This window comes from Mobula birostris, chromosome 12 (genome assembly GCF_030028105.1).
Source record: "Mobula birostris isolate sMobBir1 chromosome 12, sMobBir1.hap1, whole genome shotgun sequence".
Lineage (NCBI taxonomy): Eukaryota > Metazoa > Chordata > Chondrichthyes > Myliobatiformes > Myliobatidae > Mobula > Mobula birostris.
Genome location: NC_092381.1, coordinates 82,589,585 through 82,614,094, shown reverse-complemented (window position 1 = coordinate 82,614,094; position 24,510 = coordinate 82,589,585). Strand labels below are relative to the sequence as shown.

Below are 24,510 nucleotides of genomic sequence, written 5' to 3'. Positions count from 1 at the left end.
GCCCTCTGGCAGCATTACACCATACAAGGCAAGGAAGTTAAGAGCACGGGGTTAAGCTCTTGGACGAGAATCCAGAAAGCTGGTCTCATACTGAGCGATTAATAAAACAACTATGTGGTAACTTCATTCGCTCTTTATAAAAGGTTCAATATACAAACGTTAGAAGCAAATAGATTGCTGTGAAGAGTTAATATAGTTGAAACTATACGTTCTGCAAATCAAGTATTCACCTTTCACAAGTTTATTCAGGATTAATATTTGCCACAATTCCTACCCCACCCCAGTTTGTGAACCCCAAATGATATGGAGATTCCCATCAGTCCCAGGAGAGCCAACGAGCTAAATCCACCACGAACACTCTTACTCGGATCTACATGAAGGAAAGAAGAGATTAAATGTTAAATAGCTGAAGCCATTACTTTGGCGTAATATTTTTGGAAGTCCAGCACAAACAAGTTACTTTTGCCTAATGTTAAATTGGAGTACAACTTTGAATGGATTCTGTAGTTTTGGCTTAATATAGCCAGACCTAAGGAAAGATAAGATTAACTAGCCACCTATCTGAATTTGACACTCATTTCAATTTAAATTTTCAGTTTAAAAATGCTAAATAATCTTTCATGAAGTAGTGATTTATTTAAAAAAATACCTTTCATTACTACAAAACCAGAATAAGCAAGATCTTATCTTGTCCTCAGACCTTAAAGTTCTATGAATTTTTATCTCTAATCACATCGTAAAATAAACTTTGTTTCAAAGTGTGTATGTTAAAGCACTCACCCCCAGTGTAATAGCCATATGCATAAACAACTCTTCCAATTATCCAAATTCCTCCAAGTCCACTAGCTAGATGCTGAAAACAAAAGGTACTGTTAACATGGCACATTTGGTAGGACGTGTGGCAGTCTAGAACTAAATTTAAGGCCAACACAATATAATACCATATCTGCTTATTTGACTGTAGAGCTAACGTTAGCTTTCAATCACTTACTGTAAAATTTTCTAGAGATGTTTTATTGGGGGGGGGGGGAGAGGAAGAGAAGAGAAATTGGGAGATCTATGCTAAGTGGCTCCTGCTGCCTTCAAGATTTTTTAAAGCTAGAAGCCATGTTCTGCTTTTGGTGGACTCCCGCAACAAGAAAATCGGTTTTTGCATTATCAGTATGGATGTGTATTTTGGAGCTATCACTTGGTTTAAAATGAAATTCAATTTTTACATCTATTACCTGAAAAGTTGCACAATAATCAATTGTGTGAAGCATTTAAAATGTATTAGGGAAGAAGGCATTAAATTTTAAAACATACCATAACAAATTAACTTGATTTCCAAGGCAAATTCAGCTACTATTTTGTTCAAATGATAAACCAGTATAACAAACGTCAATTTATTTGATTCAAAACTATGAAGGAACTTTTGAATCCTCAAACTAAAGGTGATTTAATTTGAAGAATAACTTGAGTCTTACAATGTGACAAACTTGTTCAATGATGGGAAAATGCAATTTAAAGATTGACATGGGAACATCCATAAGAAACTCAAATGGTGTAAAGGTAGTTAAGAATTAATTGAAAAGATTGAAAATAATGGTTTGAATAGCTTTGTTCACTCAGCTTCATTGTTAAATATCCCTACTTCCTGTACGAGCATAGAGCAGCAATCAGTATGGATACACTTTAGACACTGAGATGAGACTGGAACTTCAGAATCTATTTAGGAAAAATTCTGTCAAATAAGTCTGCAGAGGAGGAAGGATTGGAAAAATCTTGGGACTTATCAGCCCTCCAGGGAATATTTTTCCCCAATGAATAGATCTGACAAGTATCAATCCTCATCTGTATATATGCTGTGATATTTTTGAAAAAGTCAATTTTCATGAGTGAATTGCAACTTGCAAATGTGTTTTGCACCATAGTTTTCTGGATGTAAAGGCCTTGACTGAGACAATGTTACAATCCACTTCTAACATCAGGCATTTTATGTCAATCTAAAGTATGCTTTATTTTTATGAAATGCCTTAAAGAGTTTCCTTTTAGAAGAGCAACTCGAATAAAATTTGAGAGAGATCGTTGGCACTGTGTAGGTCAATGAAGGGAAATGAGTCATAATAGGAATAAATAATGTCTTCCACTGTAATTCCTACCCACTACGAATAACATTTCTTTCACTTAAGAATGGGAAAGTGGGATGCACCATTGTATTAGGCAAGTGACTTTATAACCACAGGGCCAGATCTAGCCTGATTAATAGATTGAAAATGGCCTAAATGTGGTTAAGGCAGCAGGTGTTCATCCAGCTACTTTCATTGCAGTGACTGATACCAACTCTGACACTCAAGACATGGAGATTCAGAACACCCCCGTCAGCTAGTCTTTTGGGATAATTATTTTTCTTCAGTTCTTTTGTAATTCTACTACTTAAATCTGCAACCCTATTTATCACCTTATGTACAAAAGGAAATAAATCTTGCCTGAGCCGCAGTTCTAGAAACAATTTAAGTCTTCCCTCAGTTTCCCCAAGTTTCAAAGAAAACTGTCTTAAGATGATTGAAACCAGCTCCACATTTCAACAATTAAACATTTCAACATTCAGGCCCCAACTGGTTAAGGAGTAGAGTCGAGCCTGCAAGGAGGCCTTCCTGTGTTGTTCAGACTTAGAGGGAGTATTATGTCTCCTGTTTGATGCTAACACTGGAATAGAAAAATCAAGTCATCAACATCTTTTCATGCTAACAAGCTCAATTTTTTTTTAAGCATGCTTTAATTGTTATAGGAGTAATTGCCAATTTAAAAGTGAACTTAAATTTTCCCAGTTACAAAAGATTAAGATCTAAATGACAACAGAAAGGAAACAGTTAATAGCTTAAATCTTAAAAGCTACTTTTTCAACAATACTAGCAACTGCAATCTCATTATGTTTAAAGTTAAACAGGGCAGTGTTTTTCAAAATCATTTCTTCTGATCATTTGCTACAAGCTTCAGTCATAAAATGGTAAACATTACTTACTGGGTACCGAATTCCACCAGTTGCCAAGAAGAAGAGGAATGGTGCGTAAACCTCTAATCTGAAACAGATTTTAAAAAAATCATTCTAGATTTTGGTTACAAATAAAAGGAATTATTTTTAGGCAATGATACAAACTCAGATAGCAATCGGGAACAAGATGGACTGCCTTGTAACCTGGCACTTTCCCTCTTCACTCACCCCTGCCACTTCTCGCAGGGATCGCTCCCTACGCAACACCATTGTCCATTTGTCCCTCCCCACCGATCACCCTCCTGGTACTTATCCTTGCAAGCAGAACAAGTGCCACATCTGCCTTGCTCCTCCCTCCCTATCATTCAGGGCCCCAGTCCCTCCAGGTGAGGCGACTTCACCTGAGAGTGTGCTGGGGTCATCTGTGTTCGGTGCTCCGCGCGTTGCTTCCTGTATATTGGTGAGATACAACACATATCGGGAGACTGCTTCACCGAGCCCCAAGCCAGAAAAAATAGGATCACTTGCTGGCCACCCATTTCAATTCTATTTCTCATTCCGATATGGCAGTCCATGGGCTCCTCTACTGCCACGATGAGGCCACACTCAGGTTAGAGGCTTAACGCCTTATTTTCTATCTGGGTAGCCTGCAACCTGATAGCATGAACATTGATTTCTTGAACTTCTGGTAGTTGCCCTCCCTGCATTCCCCCCTCCCATGTCATCTCATCTCCTTACCTGCCTATCACCTCCCTCTGGTGCTCCTCCCCCCTCCTTTTCTTCAAGGTCTTCTGTCCTCTCCTATCAGATTCCCCCTTCTCCAACCCTTTATCTCTTTCACCCAGCTTCCCAGCTCTTTACTTCACCCCTCCCCCTCTCCTGGTTTCACCTATCACCTACTACCTTGTACTACTTCTTCCCCTTGCCTCATCATCTTACCCTGACTTATTTTTTCCCCTAGTCCTGATGAAGGATCTCAGCCCAAAACACTGACTGTAACTCTTTTCCATATTTGCTGCCGGGCCTGCTGAGTTCCTCCAGCATTGTGTACATTACGCTGATTTCCAACATCTGCAGCTCTTCTCGTTTGTGATATTACAGTACCTTGCTGTTGGGCAAGATCATCTTCCACTCCCAAGCACATGTTATCCAATAGAACCCTCATTGATTCTGATTGAAAAGTGATTGTTTCAAAATGTTAACAGTTGCTGCAGCCTGAGCTGCTGAGTATTTCACCTCTGAAACCTTCATCACTTGGGGAATAATAAATAACCATTCCCCCTCCCCCATCCTCAAGTTCCCAGATGTCAGAAAGGGTAAATATTTGCTGCACTCAAATATTCTTCCACTTAAGAATTCTAGATAAATGTAACTAACAGTGTATTGTTACTACAAGGCAGAATTGTGGTCCACAAGAACAAGTTCCTTGAATTATAAACGAGATTCTGCAGATGCTGGAAATCCCAGGCAACACACACAAAGTGCTGGAGGAACTCAGGTTAGGGAGCATCGACAGAGAGGAATAAACAGTTGTTATTTTGGGCCAGGATCCTTTATCAGAACTAGAAAGGAAGTGGAAAAATGCCAGAATAGGGTGGTGGGGGGAGGAAACAGAATAAAAGCTGGAGGTGATGGGTGAAACCCAGTAAGGGGAACGTGGGCAAGGGGCACTGATGAGCTTAGAAGCTGGGAGGTGATAGGTGGACAAAGTAAAGGCTTGAGGAGGAAGAAACTGATTGGAGAGGATTGTGGAGCATAAGAGGGGGAACACCACAGGAAACTGATGGGCAGGTGGGGAGCTGGAATAGGGAATGGGAACAGAAGGGAGGAAGTTAGCGAAATCAATGTTTATGCCATCTGGTTAGAGGTTGTCCAGAAGGAATACGAGGTGTTAGTCCTCCAACTGAGTGGCCTCATACAGGAGGCCATGGACAGGCATGTCAGAATGGGAAAAGGAATTGAAGTGGGTGGCCACCAGGAAATCTCATATTTGTGGCAGATAGACCGGAGGTGCTCCACAAAGCAGTCCCTGAATCTACATTGGGTCTCACTGATGTAGAGGCCGCACTGGATACGATACAGTAGATGATTATGACAGACCCGAGAAGGTCTGTTTGGGGCCCTGAATGGTGGTGAGGGAGGATTTGTAGAGGCAGGAATAGCACTTGAATTATGAATTTAAAAGTGATTAAAAGACCAGAATTTGAAAGCAGAAGGCCAATTCTATAAACAACATACATAAAAGTTGCTGGTGAACGCAGCAGGCCAGGCAGCATCTGTAGGAAGAGGTACAGTTGACGTTTCGGGCTGAGACCTGTTAGTCGTGACGAAGGGTCTCGGCCTGAAACGTCGACTACACCTCTTCCTATAGATGCTGCCTGGCCTGCTGCGTTCACCAGCAACTTTTATGTGTGTTGCTTGAAATTCCAGCATCTGCAGGTTTCCTCATGTTTGGGCCAATTCTATAATTTACCTTTGTCATTATTTCATCTGAACAGGAATCATATTTTCTTTCAAAATAATTTTGGTGGAATATAATGCAAATTATTGTCCATGACCAAGTACGTTTTTGATACCACTTACGTATTTTGGTGAGCACGTTGAATACAGTTGAACATGTGGCCATCCTCAGAATTATCACTGTACATTATAGGGTACTGGAGACATTAAAGAGAATTACAAATGATTAGAAACTGATTATCCTATTACATTGTTGTTATGTGCAGGATTATCTAGTCAAGTGATTAAATACAGTCTGGAGCTTATCAGACCTAGACCTGGGGATCTAAACCACACTTGCAGATCTCTACCCGTAACATGGGTTGTAACATCTATTGCATTTAGATGTAACACTCACACAACTTAGTTTTTAAAAACTGGAAACATCAAAATTATTTTCAAGTGGGATGTCAGATGGCCTGCAGAAACATACTTTCCTTTTCAACACTCACAACGTGCTGGAGGAACTCAGCAGGGCAGGCAGCATCCGTGGAAAAGATCGGTCGACGTTTTGGGCCGGAACCCTTTCAGACAGTCCTGACGAAGGGTTCCGGCCCGAAACGTCGACCGATCTTTTCCATGGATACTGCCCGACCTGCTGAATTCCTCCAGCGTGTTGAGTGTTGCTTTGACCCCAGCATCTGCAGATTATTTTGTGTATACTTTCCTTTTGCAGAGCAGATGCATCTGGACAGCAGATTGTAAATAGGGTCATTGGACTATTGTACTCAAACAAATTGCCCAGGCCACATTATCACAAAATCATTAGCAAACTAGAAAACCTGGACAACCTATAGCATTAATCAGGTGCGCCCACTCAGGCGAGGATAAGGGAATCACATCAACTGAGTAACAATCTTCACATTGAACCAGACTACTGTTGTATACAGCAAGGGAAGATTCACTCAAAATAAATGGCAAATCTTGCAGGTGACATCATCCCACATTTTGAACTTCCTATCATTTCTGTCTGCTTTACAAAATACATAAATGTTAAATTCTTTAAAATGACTCACTCCAAATCACACATTGGTAGCAGCTTCACTGGGCCTACGGTAGGGGGCATCTTTACCACCAGTAATTCTAAACACATTCAAACTAGTATTAACAATTCACTCTTGTGCCCAGCAATCGGGAAGCAAGAATAAAAATCCATAAAAACTTTATAAATATACTAGCCAATCCTGATGTTTTCACTTTCAAATCCCCAGATTCCACGTCCAAGTTTAAACTCTAAAGCATACCATTTTCCAGTAAAACTCAGAGACATGCTTGCTTCTCCATTGCACTGCTGCTCATCATGGACTGATAGTTGTGAGCATCCTTGAAAAAACAGCGAAATTCCTGCAATTGCTCTCAACATTTCAACTTGGGGAAGAAACAGATCTCATGTGACACTGTTGCGCATTGGGCTGTACTGCTGAAAAATCCAGTGCTGGCAGGGCAGTTTGGAATGAACGTCAAGACTAGAGCATCTTTCTGAGCTTCAGCTTGTAACAAGAAGCAAACACCAACTGTTCCTGAAAGTTCAGTGAAGGACACTGAGTCTTGGAGGCTGTCCATTGTAAAAGAGAAGTCCATGACTGAATTCTGTAGACTGGCACATTCCAAAGGTTGGGGGGATGCATTGATGTGGCAACAGCCAGGGTTTGAGGTCCTGATGCCAGTGCACAGTCGGGGAATGTGGGGGGCAGGGGAGAAAAGAGAAGGGTGGTGTATATGTAGTTACCCACAAGCAATGTATATGAAGGATTTCACATTGATATAAAGTGAATGAAATGGTGTATATTGCAAATGGTGACATACAGACATACTAATATATATATATTTGCAACTATAATAGATCATTTTGAAAAACTGCATTTTTGGGGTGCCATTCAAGGACAGGACTAGTAGGGGCATTACTATCATGCGGGGTCAGTACACCAGTCACTGAGTTTAAAATTTGATGGACAGGGAGACAACATTCTGCTTATTCCTGCCTTGTTTCTTTTAAGTTGCCATCTCATTTAGCAATTGTTGGCTTAAGAATGAACTTTTAGGTTACGAGAGGTAGATTTAAACAAAGTTCTTCAACTTGAGGACAATTAAATAAGAGTTTGTGATTACATGTTGTTGGCTTCATGTCACACATTGTTCTGAAAATAGCATCCCAACACAAAAATGGAACCAGTGTTGAATGGAGGCCAGGAGAAAAGACTGCGATAAGGAAGTGAGTAACTGGCCATACATACAAGCAGCACAGTTAATAGACAAATTATGAATGGTACAACTCCAACAATTTCTACAACAGCTAAGCAAGGTTTTGTAAGTGTTGTAAATTCCCCGGATCCTGACATCTTAATGATTGTTCGCAATAGATGAAAACAATTAGATACATAACTGGCTCAACTGATAAGTGGCCCAGTGGTTGAAGACACTCAACGGCTTTTTTGGCATAAACTTACTTCCACATTGTACTTCTTACGAGCAGCTGCGACTTTATAAGCAAGGAAGGAGACCATGGCAAAGCTGGCCGCACCAGTCAGCACCACGTACCCATATTCTTTTGATAGTACCACCATCTTTTGGGTTCTAAAAGCACAGAAAAATGTAAAAGTAGTGAATTTGTTCCAGTGATGAACATAATGAAACAGAACAGTTTCTTAATTACACCCCGGCAGTAGCCAGTGCCTCAAGTCTTTTGGCACCCTCTTTCCTTCCATCTCCCCACCAATTCCTCCTTTGGATTTCCCAGAACCTCTAGAGATAGGATCTTTCTGCATCCAAGTTCTGAGTTACATTTCCTTCCTAAAACAGTGACTGCACGTACGTGTCCAGAGAATGGCAGAAGTATTCATTCTTCTTTCCCCCAAGGAATAACTGTCAGCAACAGTCAGAGAGCAGCAAAGAAGTAGTTAAGAAAGGAACCACATTCTATTAAGTTAATGTAGATGAATTATTAAAACATATCACCATGTAACAAGAAATGCAATCGAGAACCTGGAGTGTGTATCACTCAGGCCAATCAACAACTTAGGAAGAGCTGACAAAGCCCACAGATGGAAGCATAAGTAGAAAGCAAATCGTGTGTATGTCTGTCTGTTACACACCTGATATAATGATTAACTCTGCCATCACTCCAGATACACATACTGCTTACCAGATGAAAATTGCAACATTGCATGCACAAAATCTCAACCCACAGGATAAGGTATCTTCTAGCAAAATGTACCGTTTTGCTTATTAAAATGTTACTCAAGTTCCAGCTTACAAAGAAAAATCTACAAATTGCTTCACATACTTATTTCTGAGACACACTGACCATAAAAGTAGACAGCCAGCATTAGAATGTGAGTGTGAAACAATGTTTAACTACCAAGTCATCATTAAAGTTACGAAGCAACCTTCAACCTGGTTGTGAAGTTTACATTGCCCATTGACATTTATCAGGAAATGCTAAAGTGCATGCAGCTTTAAATGTAATAGAGCACAGGGCTACAAAAATCTCCTTAAAAACAGACCAGGTTTATGAAACACACATCAGATCATTTGTAAATTAGGTAGATTTCTAAAGTTTATGTATGGTTGTTGAACTGGCAAACTGCTTTTCAATTTACAGATCACATTGCTGTTATCAATCCTTTACCTCTCCCACTGTTTTCTCCAACAACTCTATTTCGTAATTGGACTGGGGCTGTGATGGAAATGTAAAATATCTCCAAGTGTTTTCCCAACTACAGTAGAGAACAACACAGCTTCTGAAAACTCTTCCTGAATTTACAAGTAACAGCAATAGGTGCTGTGGATGAAACTGAAGTCATAACTGGCAATTTAGGCTCAGAGCCTGACAAGCCAGGATTGGATGTTAGTTATCACAGAAGCTTAGCACCTAAGGTAGAAAATGGAAAAGCACCATTTTGATATTATATATCTACAACACAAGTAGCCATTGCTTGTGCTGTCATCAGAATCTTCAGCCTTTCTAATGAAACCCCAAGCTTAACCGGACCCTGTAACAGCAATAAGTATTCCTGCTGATTATCCCTAATAATAGCAAGCTCACTTTCTAATCAGACACTCTCTCGGCGAATAGCTTACTACTTCTTACTTGGATTGATTAGCAACCACTTTTGGATCCTCTTTGTGGAAGCAGTTTCTATGTATCTTTTCTTTATTCATCTTTTAATTGATTTAAAAGGAACATAAGTACAAACAAGAGGAGAATTATCTCATATATATCAATAACAATACCAACCGAGATTGATACAGACATTATCAACATCATAGTGTTGATAATGTCTGTATCAATATATAATAGCTAGTATATAAAAGCTAGTATATAATATATAATAAAAAAGAAAACAGCAATTCTCCTCTTATCAGTTCATAAACAGGAAAGAAAAAACTTTGGACTTCAAATGAAGAAAAAAAACCCACTACACTATAAAAAGAAACAAAAAAAAGGACTGGGCAGTCCATTCTGAGGAAACGAACAAAAAAAAAGAAAAACTTTCTGATCAAATCAAAAACTTTGAAAAAAAAATTGGAAGTGTAATAAATCAAGTTAAATGAAAATATTGAATAAAAGGTCGCCAGATTTGCTTAAATTTAAAGTTTGTATCAAATGTCTGACTTCTTATTTTCTCTAAACTTAAACAAGACACAATGGAGGAAAGCCAATAACAGACCATAGGTGGAAGTTTCTATGTATCTATCCAAAACTTAACCTCTTCAATCAGGTCATAGCTGGAGTACCATGTACAGGTCTGGTTGCCACATTATGGAAGGCATGTGATTGCACTGAGCGTAGAGAAGATTCACTATGATGTAGTGTTTCATTTGAGGAAACGGAACAGAATTGAGCCATACAGTAGCATAGGAGCAGCATAACACTTTACAGCGCCAGTGACTGGGGTTCAATTCCCACTGCTGTCTCTAAGGAGCTTGAAAATTCTCCCTGTGACCACGTAGTTTCCTCTGGGTGCTCAGCTTTCCTCCCACATTCCGAAGTTATACGGGTTAGTAAGTTGTGGGCATGGGTCGTTAATGCAAAATAACACGTTTCACTATATTTCGATATATACATAACCAATACAGCTAATCTTTCAAAAGAATAGATTGGGTTCATTTGCTTTGGAGCAAAATATGGTGACCAGAACTGTCCGTAGTATTCCAGCTGGGATCTAGCCAACTTTTATGAAGTAGTACCATAACCTCCCTGTTCTTCTATGCCATGCCCTCACTAATAAAGGCAATCATCCCAAGTGCCCATTTGACCATCTTACCCAGCTGAGCTGCCACCTTCAGGGATCTTTGGACTTGTACACCAATGGACTTCCGTTCCTCAGTTCTCCAAGGTCCATCCATTGATTGCACTCGCCCTACCCCTGCAAGCTTACAAATTACCTCCAATATGCATACCTAAATTGATAATGCACAGTAACAGATAGGGTCCCAGCACCGATGTCTACAGTATCTCACTGGCAACAGGCTTCCAATCACAAAACAACTCTCCATCAATTCTGCCTCCTATTATCAGACCTATCTAGGGTCCTACTTGCTCTGGACCCCATGGGCAACTATTTGGACCGGTCTCCCATGTAGATTGGATCAACTACACCGCCCTCAGTGATACATTAGGTCAGGCAGGATTTCCCTCAAATAAAACCATTCTGTCTTAACTCATTAAGCCTGCTTTTCACATGTAGATTACTTCTGCCCCTCAAATATTTTCTATTGGCATCCCTACTACTGATATGAAACTCACTGCCATTTAGTTACATCTCCACTGCCCTTCTTCGATAAAGATACCACATCTGCTGTTCTCCAGTTATCTGGTAGCTCATTTAAAATCTCTTGTCAGGGTCCTAGTAATCTTCTCCCTTGCCAACCACAACAGTGTGGGAAGCATCTCATCAGTGCCCGAGGATTTATACAACTTTGAGCTCACCAAAACACAAAACACTGGAGAAACTCAGCAGGTGCTCCAGTTTCCTCCCACATTCCAAAGATGTACGGGTTAGTATGTTGATTAAATAAAATAGAAAATAAAATCTGCAGTCACTCGCACCTTCAGCGCTTTAACTCACCTGGAAATGCTGCACCCTTCTGAAATCAACATTGAGTTTTGAATTTCCGAATGGGCACAGAACCCGTGAACACTACCTCACTACTTTTTTAAATTTTTATTTTTTCACTACTTATATTTAAGTATATACATTTACTGTAATTCACATTTCTTCCTCCTATTATGTATTGCATTGTACTGCCTCCGCAAAGACAAATTTCACAACATATGCCGGTGATATTAAACTTGATTCTGATTCAGATAACTTCATTTCTCAGTCTGTATCAGCCATCCATCTGTGATATTAGCTCAATTTGCTTTTCCCCTGCCTCACTCTGGGCGTGAAGCACCTGTCCAGCCCGACCTGCTGGGCCTGTCTTTCTGCTCTGCATTTTACAACTCCCGTGTTCTTTTGTCTATGTTCTAGTTCTATAATCACCCCCATTCACCAGGTAACCCCTTTATAACTTATCCCTGAGATCACCCTGCTTTTATCCTGTCAGAGGCATCCCTCCTCCTTCCACTCCCTTCCTGCAGCTTAACAAGCTTCTTGTCTTCCAAGTTCTAATGGAGCCCAGAATGTTGACTTGGCCTCCTATCTTACACATACAGTCTAAACTGATTTAGAATGAGGTTCTTTATCTGAGATCTGTTGTGAATTTTGAAGTTTTGTGGCAATATACAACACAATAAATTTTTAAAAAGACTAAAAATTGCAATAATACATAAAAAGATAGTGCAAAAAGATTAAAATACTGTAGTGAGGTTTTCTTCATGGACCATTGAGAAATCTGAAGGGAGATTTCTGCACAGTATTTCCAGCGTTTTTTTCCTGTTTGCTTTAGACCACCAGCATATGCGGATCTCCCCCCCCCCCCCCCCATTATCCCTTGGCATAAAGAGTTCCTTAGACTTCTTGCCTATACCTTCCATGCTTAAGGGAACATATTGGCCGTGATCATTTATTATTTCACTTTTGAAGAACTCCCACTTGTCTGATGTTGACCTACTTAATACTGGCCACTTCCAAATCAACTTCTGCCAGGTCCTACCTCAAGATATTGAGATCAGCTTCTCACCAATTCAGGAAAGCATTTTCCAGACTCTTTCTACAACTAACTTGAAACTTATGTGTCATGGTCACCATCTCCAAAATGCTCTCCCACCGATATGTCAACCACCTGTGCAGCTGCGTTCCCAGAGTCTGAGCTCTGGACAAACGCCTCTGAGGCAACTATCCACATACTGGCTCATGAAGCTCTCCAGGCCGTGCACCTCCAGCATTTTGTGTGTGTTGCTCTGGATTTCCAGCACCTGCAGAATTTCTCTTGCTTGTATTCTATGACTTGCCTATTCAAGTGCCTGTCTAAATGACTCTTAAGTGTAGGAATTGTATCCTATTTCACCATTACCCTGACAACGCATTCCAAATCTCAACCACTCTTAAAGCAAAAGTCTTTCCCCTGCAACCCTCTTTAAAATTCCTTCCTCTCACCTTAAACATATGCCCTTGTTTTTTGATCCCTCCACCATGAAAAAGATCTATTCTGTCTATCCACCCTAGCAATACCTCACAACCTTAAATATTCCATTAAGTTCACTACTAAGCCTGCGTTGGACCAAGGAACAGAAAGTCAACATTTCCAGTTCCTGGGAAAATGCTAGGAACATACTGGTGAATCTCCTCTGTTCTTAGCGTGACAGCGTCAGTGGCTCTTGAAAGGACTTTGCTCTAGGATTGAACTCAATGGACTATGTGTAGCTGTGGCAATTTCTGCTTCTGCAGTACAACATTTGAAACGAGCCACTGACAAGTCAGTCACGAGAGGAGACCAAGCACAGCAAGTCACAGGCACACTTACTCAATCTGACTTTGTCTTTACAGGAGTTCAGATCTACAGGAGGAGATCTCGTTGAGCAAAAAACACAAACTGCTGGAGGAACTCAGCAAATCAGGCAACATCCATGGAGGGGAATAACCAGTCAATGTTTTGGGCTGAGACCTTTCATGAAGACTGGAAAGGAAGAGACAAAAGACAGAATAAGGTGGTGGGGGCAGGCATTGCAAATGTATGCCTGCATTCCAGAAAGCTACTCCCCCCCAGCCAGGGTTTTATGTAACCAGGGGTCACTCTCAGGGTATGGAGACAGATATCCAGGACAAATATCTTCACTTTGGGGATGCAGAACTCTCTGCCATGAGGATGTGAATGCTGCCACCGAATATATTTAAAGAGACAGGTAGATTTCCAAAACATTAATAGGTATCAAGGGGTATGGGGAGAGCAGAAATACAGTTTTGAGAAAATCAGCCATTATCAGGTCAAATGGTGAAGCAGTCTCGAAGGGTTCAATGGTCTTTCCTGCTCTTAAGTTGTCTACAGAGGGCAGTGGTGAGACCACACAACTGCATTATACTAAATCTAATTCTATGTCTAAAGATTCAACTCTTTTTGTGGGATGTTTGCAAGGGCAGTATTTATTAATTGATTGCCTCTGACCGTGGATGAACTCAACACTTGCAATCCATCTGAAGCTATTTCCAAGTGTGGTTGGAGAAGGAGGTCCAAGATCAAGTCCCAGCAATGGAGTAGGAGATATTTAGTTCCAAGCAGGCCAATGTGCGATTGGAGGCTACCTCACAGGTGCACCTGCTGCCCTTGTGGTACAATACATTTTATGAATGGTACACAGATGGTATGGTGTGCCAGTAGAGGAGAAAGGTTAATGCCTTGGATGGTGTTTGGGGTGACAAGCAGGATGCTTCGCCTTGGAAGGCACTGAACGTTGCCAAGCTGTACTCATCCGCCTGCACTCTTACCTTGTGTCTCATGAACAGTGGAACTGCCTTGAGGCCCTCGGGGTCACATTCTGGGAGGAAGAGAAAATTCTGTGAAGGGGGACTGAGTTAACTGGGCCTGTATTGCACTGAGATTATGAGAATATGCAGTTAATCATACAACATTCTCTTGGGGCTTGACATGGTCAATGTGACACTGCCTTTTCCCTGGTTGTTAACCATAAAAAAAAAGAGACTCACTATTTCAGGAAACAAGGGTTCAGTCACTTAAAAAAAAAATCTCTTCTTGATCTTAAGATCGAGTATAAAAACAATTTTGCAAATCTTTATTAAATACTTCCCAAGCAGCATTGCAGGGAATCTGCAGGGGAAAATGAAAGGATATTGTGGGAAGGAACGGGTGGAGAGAGTTGCCAAGGTAAAAGCTCAGCCCCAGTTATTCAGAAAGGACAGGGTTATATGGTCTACTCCCACTACTTATTTTCAAAGTTCATCAGTCTTATCAATTCTAACATTATTTAACATGCCCTGGTGGTTAATGCATCAGAAGAAAACAATCAAATGTCAGGGGATCTGAAGTGAGAAAGGAAAGACTTGGAACACCAATGAAACACTGATTTGGCTCTAGTGGGAAGGTGGGCATGTCTAGGAGGCAATGCATGGAAAATAATTGATTGATACACTAATGCAACTACAGTAGAAATAAAGAGCCAGGGAATGTGCAGAACCTGTCTGGCTTCCGGACAAAGTTGGTGGTCACCATAAATCTCAGAACCAAAAATTTCTAGGCGTGAATCAGACTAATGCTGAAACTAGACTCATGGGATAAAGATATTGCAAACTAGGACTAGCCATTTTAAAAATGTATGAAATGAATAGCAGATTAGAGCACAGAAGCTCACCTAAGTGTGGAACCCTTGCAGTGAGAGAATTCCAGACCTCCTGGACATCTCTAGGAAAACTACTGGACTGGGACCATTTACTGTAGTCTGATCTGCTACGATCTGATCCAGATTTAAGGTAACTTTATGCAACCTCAGGTGGGCAAGATTGATTATAGCTTCAACTCAGCAGTTAGCTTTTAACTGGGGCTAAAACACAGCACAGCCTATGCAAGAGTAGGGTCTGCACAGCAGCAAGCAAAGATACAAGAGGTACTTAGGAATATTATAACACTGGAGTTAATTTTTTAAAAATCACAACACCAATGGTTAAACTTTAACCACCCGCTTGAAATGGTCTGAAAAATAATTTTAAAAAGCAGTATCATTGATGGGGTTAAAATACACAGTTTATACATTGTACTTTCACCTTCTAAGAGCAATTAGGAGAGTTAATGTTTGCTAGCAATTCCCAAATATCAGTTAGCAATAATTAAAATGACACGACAGTCAAATCAGTTGTTATTTAGGCATTTCTTCCACCTCGGCCCATTTTCAAATTAAAAACTCTTCCACGTCATTGCTATTCTTATACTTGGCCACCCCAAAGTATCTGTCTCTCATGTTCTATAATCCCCAGTGATTCAAAACTCTGTTGGATGACTAGTAACTCAAGCTAGTTCTGAGTGATCATCACCTCAGCCTAGTTAAGTAACACAACCATTTTGAAATGATCACCCTCATTGTTAATTTCTTCCAAGGTCGTCTTCTTTCCCAGTCTCTAACCTCTAAATCTCTACCAATCCCTTGCCTCCATCCCCTTCAAACTTGGTCAGTTCCCTTCTGCTGTCAAAATAGTTTTCCCCTTCCTTCTTCAGATTGCTCTGCAAAAATGGTCCATTAAGAGCAAACGTCTGTCTGTTATGCAGTTTAGTGTCAAGTTCTGTTTGATGATAATTTGGCACATCTAGAACCACTTCTACTAGAATTCTATAGATAAATACCAGATGGACAGCTGATCCTGTTGGACACAAAAACAGCCTGCACCATCTGGAGTGGAAGTGAAGCACTGAGGAAAAAACACGAGGATGGCGAGATGGGATGATGCAGCATAATGGAGAGAGAGACTGGGTATGACAAAGCAACTCAGCTACCAAAGCATTTCAGTGAATGAAAGAAAGCTGAATAGCTTCAAGTTTGAAAATACTTTCGTAAGTGACAAGAGCTAGAGGGGAAGATATTTTTGAGACAAACCCAGCAGACGCAAGGTCGAAAGACACGGTGTAGGATGAGAGGAACAAGAGGGAGGTCTGAGATGTCTCCTTAAATAACCTACACAAGTCAGAAAGGTCAGGTATGTACAGTACTGTGCAAATGCACATACAGTATATATAGCTAGAGGGCCTAAGACTTTTGCACAGTACTGTAGTAATTAGGAATTGCACTGTTAACTGCCACAAAAACAAATTTCATGATAAACCTGATTCTAGTATGGGTCTTTATAGTGGACTATGACTGGGAAGGGGACCAGTAGAGGGGAATCATGGTTGTGGAAAAGGGGAAAGGAGAGGGGAGGGAGCAGGAAGCACCAGAGAGACAGCCTGTAATAATCAATAAAGCAACTGGCTGCAATTGAATGACCTGCTTGGTGTCTCAGGGCTGGGGCTGGGTGTGTGTACATCTGTGCCGACACCCCCCACCACCCTCACCCCCAGAGCTCCCTCTCTATCCACCTGTCACTCACTGCTCCCTCAGCACTCCACCCTCACCATTCCCAACATCCTTTGCTGCTACCAGAGTTACAAACCTGTGCTCTGCTCCATGGTGGCAAATACAGTACTGTGCAAAAGTCTTAAGCAGCTTGGCTATATCGATGTGCCCAAGACTTTTGCACAGTACTGTATAGGAAGTTTCAACAGATAGTGGATAAGAAGACCAATTTTAAGACGAGATGAATTATGAAGGTGCCAGAAGAAAACAAGAATGAGGCCAAAACATCAATAAATTTAAATCTCTGGAAGTAAACAGGAGATTTATTAACAGTTCCAATAACACATTGTTAAACCAGATAAGCCAAAACTGTTAGAAATACTCAATAGGTCAGACAGCATTAATGGAGGGCAAAATATCAACGTTAAGTGTCAACTACCTTTCATTAGAGCAAATGAAAAACATTCAGCTGGAATCATTGTGCATTTCCCCCTCCATATATGTTGCCCCTCTCCAGCATTTCACTATTTTTACTTCAGCTTTCAGCACCTACAGTATTTTGCTTTCAGAGTCAGAGACAGATAGGACAGAAACAGGCCCTTTGACTCAGCGCCCACACCAGTCATCAAACACCCAGCTAAGTGCAATGCCACTTTCCTTCTGCCGCATAATCAATATTATCAGCTTACCTCTTGCAAGCTTAATTTACCAATCATAAAAGATTTAACATGGGTGGTGATCCAAAGTACCCAGAGAGTCAGAAACCCGGCAACTCACAGGAGATAGATAGGACTACCTCGAGCCCAGCTTTCATTATGCCCCAAGTGACTGACTGAAGACTCCCAAATGAGAGCGAGACTCACACCGACACACATGGAGATTGGGTGGAGCTTTATATTTGTATAAACCTTGCACCAGTTTGACATGACTGATCACAACATCTCAGTCCACTGTCTGGCAGAACGGTTGCCATGACAGGATCCTTTATTAGTATCTTATTCCCATTTCCAGTTTTAGCCTTTGATATTACCAGCCTGTATCACCCAGTTTCACCTGCAACCCTACCACACGCCATTTAATTTCTTCTATTCCCACCCTATCAGAGACTTCCCCCTCCTGTTCTCTCCACCCCTCCCTTCTTCCCAGCTCTGACTAAAGGTGATCAACATGAAATGCTCCAGAGGTGCTGTCTGTCCTGTCGAATATTTTCAGGTTTGTTTTTTTTAAAAAATGTTGGAGTCTTCTGACATCTAGAATTAACCAAGCAACACACACAAAATGGTAGAGGAACTCAGCATAGATGCTACCTGGCCTGCTGAGCTCCTCCAGCATTTTGTGTATGTCGCTTGGCTTTCTAGCATTTGCGGATTTTCTTTTGTTTGAGTCTAGAATTAACCAATTGTGATGCATCCAGAATTCACTTGATCTGAAACAAGTAACTTGAAACAGACGTTGGGAAAGGCTTAACACAGTCATAGTCGTACTTTATTGATCCCGGGGGAAGTTGGCTTTCGTTACAGTTGCATCATAAATAATTAAATAGTAATGAAACCATAAATAGTTAAATAGTAATAGGTAAATTATGCCAGGAAATAAGTCCAGGACTAGCCTATTGGCTCAGGGTGTCTGACCCTCCAAGGGAGGGGTTGTAAAATTTTGATGGCCACAGGCAGGAATGACTTCCTATGACGCTTTGTGGTTCTCAACCAGTGGCCCATGGTCCCCTCGGTTAATGGTAGGCGCCCATGGCATAAAATAAGAGGTTGGGAACCCCGGCTTAACAGAACATGGCTTCTTTCCCAAGACCAGAAGGGGGGGGAAATTAAACTGATGGATTTTAAAATGATGCATAGCCTTGGTAAATTCTAGGGAAGTACAAGAGTATTTCAGCAGTGGCCCAGTTAGTAAAAGTGCTGCCTCACAGAACCAGGGATCCAAGTTTGATCCTGACATCAGGAGCTGGCTGCGTGGCTTGTACGTTCTCCCTGTAACTGCATGGAATTTCTCTGTATGCTCGAGCTTCTTCCCACATCCCAAAGACATGTGGGATGGTAAGTTGGGAAATTATCTCCGGTATTTAAGTGACTGATAGTATCTGGGGGAGTTGGTGAGAATGTAGGAACAATAAAAATTTGAATTAATGAATAATTCAGGTCAAGGGGGTGTGGATGATGGCTTTGGTTGGCCCAAGGACCTGTTCCTGTACTGTATCTCTCAGTGAAAATTGCAACATCATTGGGAGAGATCAAGACAAATAGCACAAACACTGTAGGGGGAGGAGGGAGAGAGGGAAATTATTAACAAGAAGAAATAAAAGCAAGAGAAGGCCAAGTGGCATCTCCATCCAGCTCCATCATTGTAAGATCCTGACTGAACTTCAATAATTTACTACCCATTCCTCATGCCCAATCTACCATCCCAAGTTTCAGTTGAACACAAGCAGGCTTACAGTCAGAGAATTCTAAAGATTCACAATGCTTGTGCAGAGAAATGTTCCCTTACCGCAGTCCTAAAAGACCAATCCACACCCGAGAGAGTCTCCTACCTGTGGAAACAATTTTGCAGTGTTTATCCTGGAGGTGCACATGATTCAGTGGGATTAAGTCCATTTTACTTGATACTTTCACAACAGTAATCAAACTCGGAAAATGTTTGCTTTTCAGGTGACTAAATAGAAAAATTGCAAAAGATCAGGAATGCATTCTTCCCTTACCTGGCTGCAACATCTTAAAAACATTACAACACAGCAGTCAGGACAGTCTGTAAAGCGTTTGAAATCAGAACACAAGTTCAGTCCTAAAGCTGACTTGAATCTATAGTCTGCAGTGCATCTGTCCACAAGCCTGTGCGCCAGATGGACAGCTCGTGTCTCAGCGCCAGACCAATACATTTAAAGCCAGCTAGGTATGCGGTAACAGAGGAAGAATGCCACTGCAGCTACTTCAGAGGCAAACTTCTCATCAGATACTTGGGAGTTTTTAACTTCAACTGTGGAAATCAGGGCAAATGACATTCTGACAGTAAATGAAAAATTATGTTAAAAAACCAGATGCAGCATGTCTAAAAAGTGGAAAATTCTTGACATACTCAAGTCTGGCAGCATCTGTGGAAAGAGAAGCAGAGTTAACATTTCTGATACAAGACTGTCGTCAGAATTGGAAAAAAAAGATAAAAAGGAAATATCCCAGTTCTGGTGAAGAGTCCCTGTCATGGAATATTAGTTCTGCTTCCCTTTCCACTGATGCTGCCTGACCTATTGAGTGTTTCCAGTATTTATTGTTTTTACATCCCCCAACAGTAGTTTTATGGGACACAAGACAATACTGTTGGCATCAGCAAACTTAACTGTGCCCTGTCATCTAAATGCACTGAATCAGAATGCAAATACTACAACTGAAGCTGTAGGTTTCCCTCTGTGAAATTGGAAATAACATCTCCACCTTGCCGATACTCAACATTGGTGCACTCCAAGGACGTGTCCTTAGCCCACTGCTCTAATCTCTCTACATCCACGACTGTGTGGCTAGGCATAGCTCAAATGCCATCTATATATTTGTTGATGACACAATCATTGTTGGCAAAATTTCAGATGGTGATGAGAAGGTGTACAGGAGCGAGACAGATCAGCTAGTTGAGGGGTGTTGCACTAATAACCTTGCACTCAACATCAGAAAGACCAAAGAACTGATTGTGGTCTTCAGAAAAGGCAAGACGAGGGAACTCACACTAGTCCTCAGAGGGACCAGAAGTGGAAAGAAAGCAATTTCAAGTTTCTGGGTGTCAGCATCTGAGGATCTAATCCTGGGCCCAACATATCAATGCAGTTTCAAAGGCAGCACAAGGGTGGTTACATTTTATTAGAAGTTTGAGGGGATTTGGTATGACACCAAAGACACTCACAAATTTCTACAGATGTACCATGGAGAGCATTCTAACTGGCTGCATCACCATCTTGAGTGTGAGTGTGAGGCAGAGGATTCTTAGAAGCTGCAGAAAGTTGTGAACGCAGTCAGCTCCATCACAGGCACTAGCCTCCTTATCATCCAAACATCTTACTGAATGCTGCCTCAAAAAGACAGCATCCATTAAGGGCTCCCATTACCCAGGACATGCCCCCTTCTCATTGCTACCCTCAGGCAGGAGTAACAGGTGCGAGAAGGCACACACTCAGTGATTCAGGAACAGCTTCTTCCCCTCTGCCGTCCAATTTCTAAGTTGATATTGAACCCATGAGAACCACCTCGCTACTTTTTAAAAATATATACACACACAATAATTCAGTTATATATTGCAATGTACTGCTGCCAATTAACAAATTTCACGTCATATGAAACCTAATTCTGACCCTCCTCCAACCCAAACTACACCCTCTGCTCACCTCTCACTGTCACACCTTGCCAATCCCAAAACGCATCCATTTGTTCTAACTTCCTGCTTATTTTCTGTTAACCAATTCTGTATTGCTGCCTACATCTCTAATCCCACCGAGTCTTCCACAACCTCTTGTAGAACTTCTTTCTCCGTGCCTTACGAAAATCCGAAATACACCATTAAAAACGAGTTTCACCTTATTCGCCCGGTGGCACAACCTCCAAGAATACAAGGACAAATAGGAGAGCGATCTGATGTATTGCAGTCCCGATGTAGGGTCTCGGCCCGCAAGGTGACCTCCTTAGATGCTGCCTGACCTGCTGAGTTCCTTTAGTATCTTGTGGGTTACTTTGAACTTCGAGCATCTGCAAAACCCTTTGTGTTTCTGATGTATATAACGCTCAGCAGTTACATTAGAACAAGAGAGTGCTGCAGTACCCGTGTCAGACAACGGCTGGGGCTGTTTAAATGTTAATAACGGCTACACAAATTGTTCTGCTGCCACAAGAAGAGCCAGTTTGTATGTTCTGGGAAAAATGCATCATTATTATCCCAGGGCGACTGACTGACTGCCTGGGAGTTACAACTCCATATTGCGTGCACCAGGAATAGACAACCACCTGAGATTTATCAAGTAAAAGCATTATTTTCCGATTACCATCAAACTCACCAATTAATTTTAGACAGAAGTCTGACGATTACCAATCGGGATCACAGACATTTATAAATTTTTTTAACACTAACCAGTATTTCCATTCAGTTTCACCCACTCTGACCTCTCCCCTTATCCCAAAAGATTCTGCCCTCTATTTGAAACAATGAAAGCTGATTATTAGTTATTAATACCCTTTTTCCCTCATAGTGAAAGAAAAGGACGTACCTAATATCTGTCCTTCGCCTTGACTTTGCTGGATCGTATATACGCACCAGCCGGCCCACGGGGAAGTCACGATTATAAACCAGGGCGGGCCGGCTACGGCACACTGCGGAGAAACAGTCCGAAAAAGTGGAGCGAGGAGCACTTAAACGCAGGAACACGGATTTTTGCTTGAGTTACATTCTCAGGGAGGGGACAGGTCGACAGCTCTCTTTACAGATTTTTTTTCAGTTGGATTGCGGTTCACTTTCTCGAACACTTATATTTAGCGAGGTTATTTCAGATAATGCGAGCCCGGCTTCGTAGCAAAACAGATCACAGATCCAGTATTGAAAATCCACCCTGCAATTTAGTAAGTTTTGAGAATCTCGCGTGCATTTCGCATTGTTCTCCTTCAATATCTCTTTAAAATCCTGCCTTGGTTTGATTAAGTGGGGAAATTTAAGGCGGGGTACGGAAGCTGAAAATATTTTATATCCAAATATCACTTTTTGTTTCTTCACCCCACAACCACCCACCTACAGCCTTGGGGTGTTGGAACCTCACCAATCTCCCATCAACACACACAAAATTCCGCCGGAACTCAGCGGGGTTCTCAGGGTCTTGGTCCGAAATGTCGACTATTGTTTTTTTCTGTAGATACCGTCTGGCCTGCTGAATTCCTCCAGCATCCGCAGATTTTCTCTTGGTTTGTTATCTCCCATCGCCACCTTGTCTGAAATTTATTTTTTGCTGCTTTGCATTTGTGAAGGCGGTAGTTGAGATGTTCGGTCAATTGGCTACTATAAATTATCCCTAAGTGTAGAATAATAACAGAAATGGGAGTTGCTGGGCATATGTGAAAGACAATGAGTTAGGGATACAAGAGAGGAGAATGGAATTACTCTCCAGGAAAAAGAAAAGGCCTGATATGTCGTTAATAAGTACAGATAACGCGTTTCAGCATCAGATACCTTCAGAGATAGCACGGACATTCGCAAAGTAAAGCACTACAGTATTTCAAAATATCAAACCACTTTTAGACTTCACTCTGCAATGTCGCTGTGATACTTTATTACAAAAGGCATTCTATTGTTTCTGAGTAAAACAGTGTTTAATCCGGACAAGTGTGAGGATGTAAAATGCAACAGCGAATAGCAGGGCCATTATAAGCATTCATATACAGAGGGATCTTGGGATTCAAATTCATACCCACACAAGTGGTAGGGTGATAAAAAAGGTATATGTCATACTCGCCTTCATTGCTTGGGCGTTGTGTATAAATGTTGGGAAGTCATGCTGCATCAGTAAAACTTCAGACAGGCCACATTTGGAGTATTGCATGCAGTTCTAGTCATTACACTACAGGAAAGATGTGGAGGCTTTGAAGAGGTTCACCAGGAAGTTGCCTGAGTTGGAATGCATTAACTATAAGGACAAATTTAGATTGATTTAGAGCATCAGAAAGTGTGGGGCAACCAGAAAGACATATATAAAATTATAAGAGGCATAAATAGGGTAGGTAAAGTCTTTTTCCCGGAAATGCCAAATCGGAAGAATGTAAGGGGAGGAAAGTTTAGATGAGATTTATAAGGCAAGAAGTGGATACAATAGCAATGTTTAAAAAATATTTAGACAGACACATGAACATGAACCAGAAGGGAAAAGAGGGACACAGACCATGTGCAGAAAAATGGGATTAGTTAAGATTGACATTATGGTAGGAACAGACATGGTGGGCAAAGTTAGAAAAAACAAATTTTTTGTCCCTGTTCATTCTCAGTTAGTTCATGAATGGAGGTGCGTCTATCATAAAATCTTAGATTGATTTTAAAATTATACTTGTTTTACTAGTTTAAGGGTGGGTCTGACTGAACGCAGTGTGCTTCCACTTAAAAAAAAACCCTCTCTTATTAATGGATTATGAAAACTTCTTTTTAAAGCACCTTGAAAGAAATGGGATGTTAGGTACACAATATTAACAAAAGCAAGTTTTTCCATTTGAGTCTTAGACACCTCTTCATACAAAGATGATAAAAAAAATAAAATCCTATCAAGTAAGAGCATCTGTAAGGAAATATTAGTGCTTTTAGTGCCTACATTTCTGGTAACGGCAATATATTCATTAATCAAAGTTCTGGTGGTCAGACTATTGAACCTCTAATACTGACATTTTTAATGTAAAAGGAAAATAAAACATTCAGATTAAATATTAATAATTTTACCTTTTCACTGCTACTTTGTAAATGACGTCCTTGTTTTTATTCAAAGTTCAAAGTAAATCTAATATCAAAGTACATATATGTCACCATATACAACCCTGAGATTCATTTTCTTGCAGGCATACTCAATAATTCTCCTGAAAATATA

The 24,510-nt window shown here is 41.0% G+C and overlaps 1 protein-coding gene across 3 annotated transcripts; it reads right to left on the bottom strand.

Annotated features, from left to right (window-relative positions):
- Window positions 1–118: 118 nt before the first annotated feature.
- On the bottom strand, window positions 119–22,455 carry mgst3a (microsomal glutathione S-transferase 3a). Of its 3 annotated transcripts, XM_072274227.1 has the most exons (8): window positions 22,165–22,455; window positions 19,416–19,458; window positions 14,344–14,393; window positions 7,921–8,047; window positions 5,558–5,631; window positions 3,005–3,062; window positions 781–853; window positions 119–370 (listed from the first exon to the last, which is right to left on the bottom strand). In XM_072274227.1, exons 4-8 carry the CDS (start codon window positions 8,035–8,037, stop codon window positions 252–254), a joined length of 441 nt encoding a protein of 146 aa, XP_072130328.1. In that variant the 5' UTR covers window positions 8,038–8,047; window positions 14,344–14,393; window positions 19,416–19,458; window positions 22,165–22,455; the 3' UTR covers window positions 119–251. The 3 variants fall into 3 exon arrangements, with proteins under 3 accessions (XP_072130328.1, XP_072130327.1, XP_072130329.1); XM_072274226.1 differs by lacking the exon at window positions 14,344–14,393 and having other exon boundaries at window positions 22,165–22,453; XM_072274228.1 differs by lacking the exons at window positions 14,344–14,393; window positions 19,416–19,458 and having other exon boundaries at window positions 22,165–22,454.
- Between the last annotated feature and the right edge of the window lie 2,055 nt (window positions 22,456–24,510).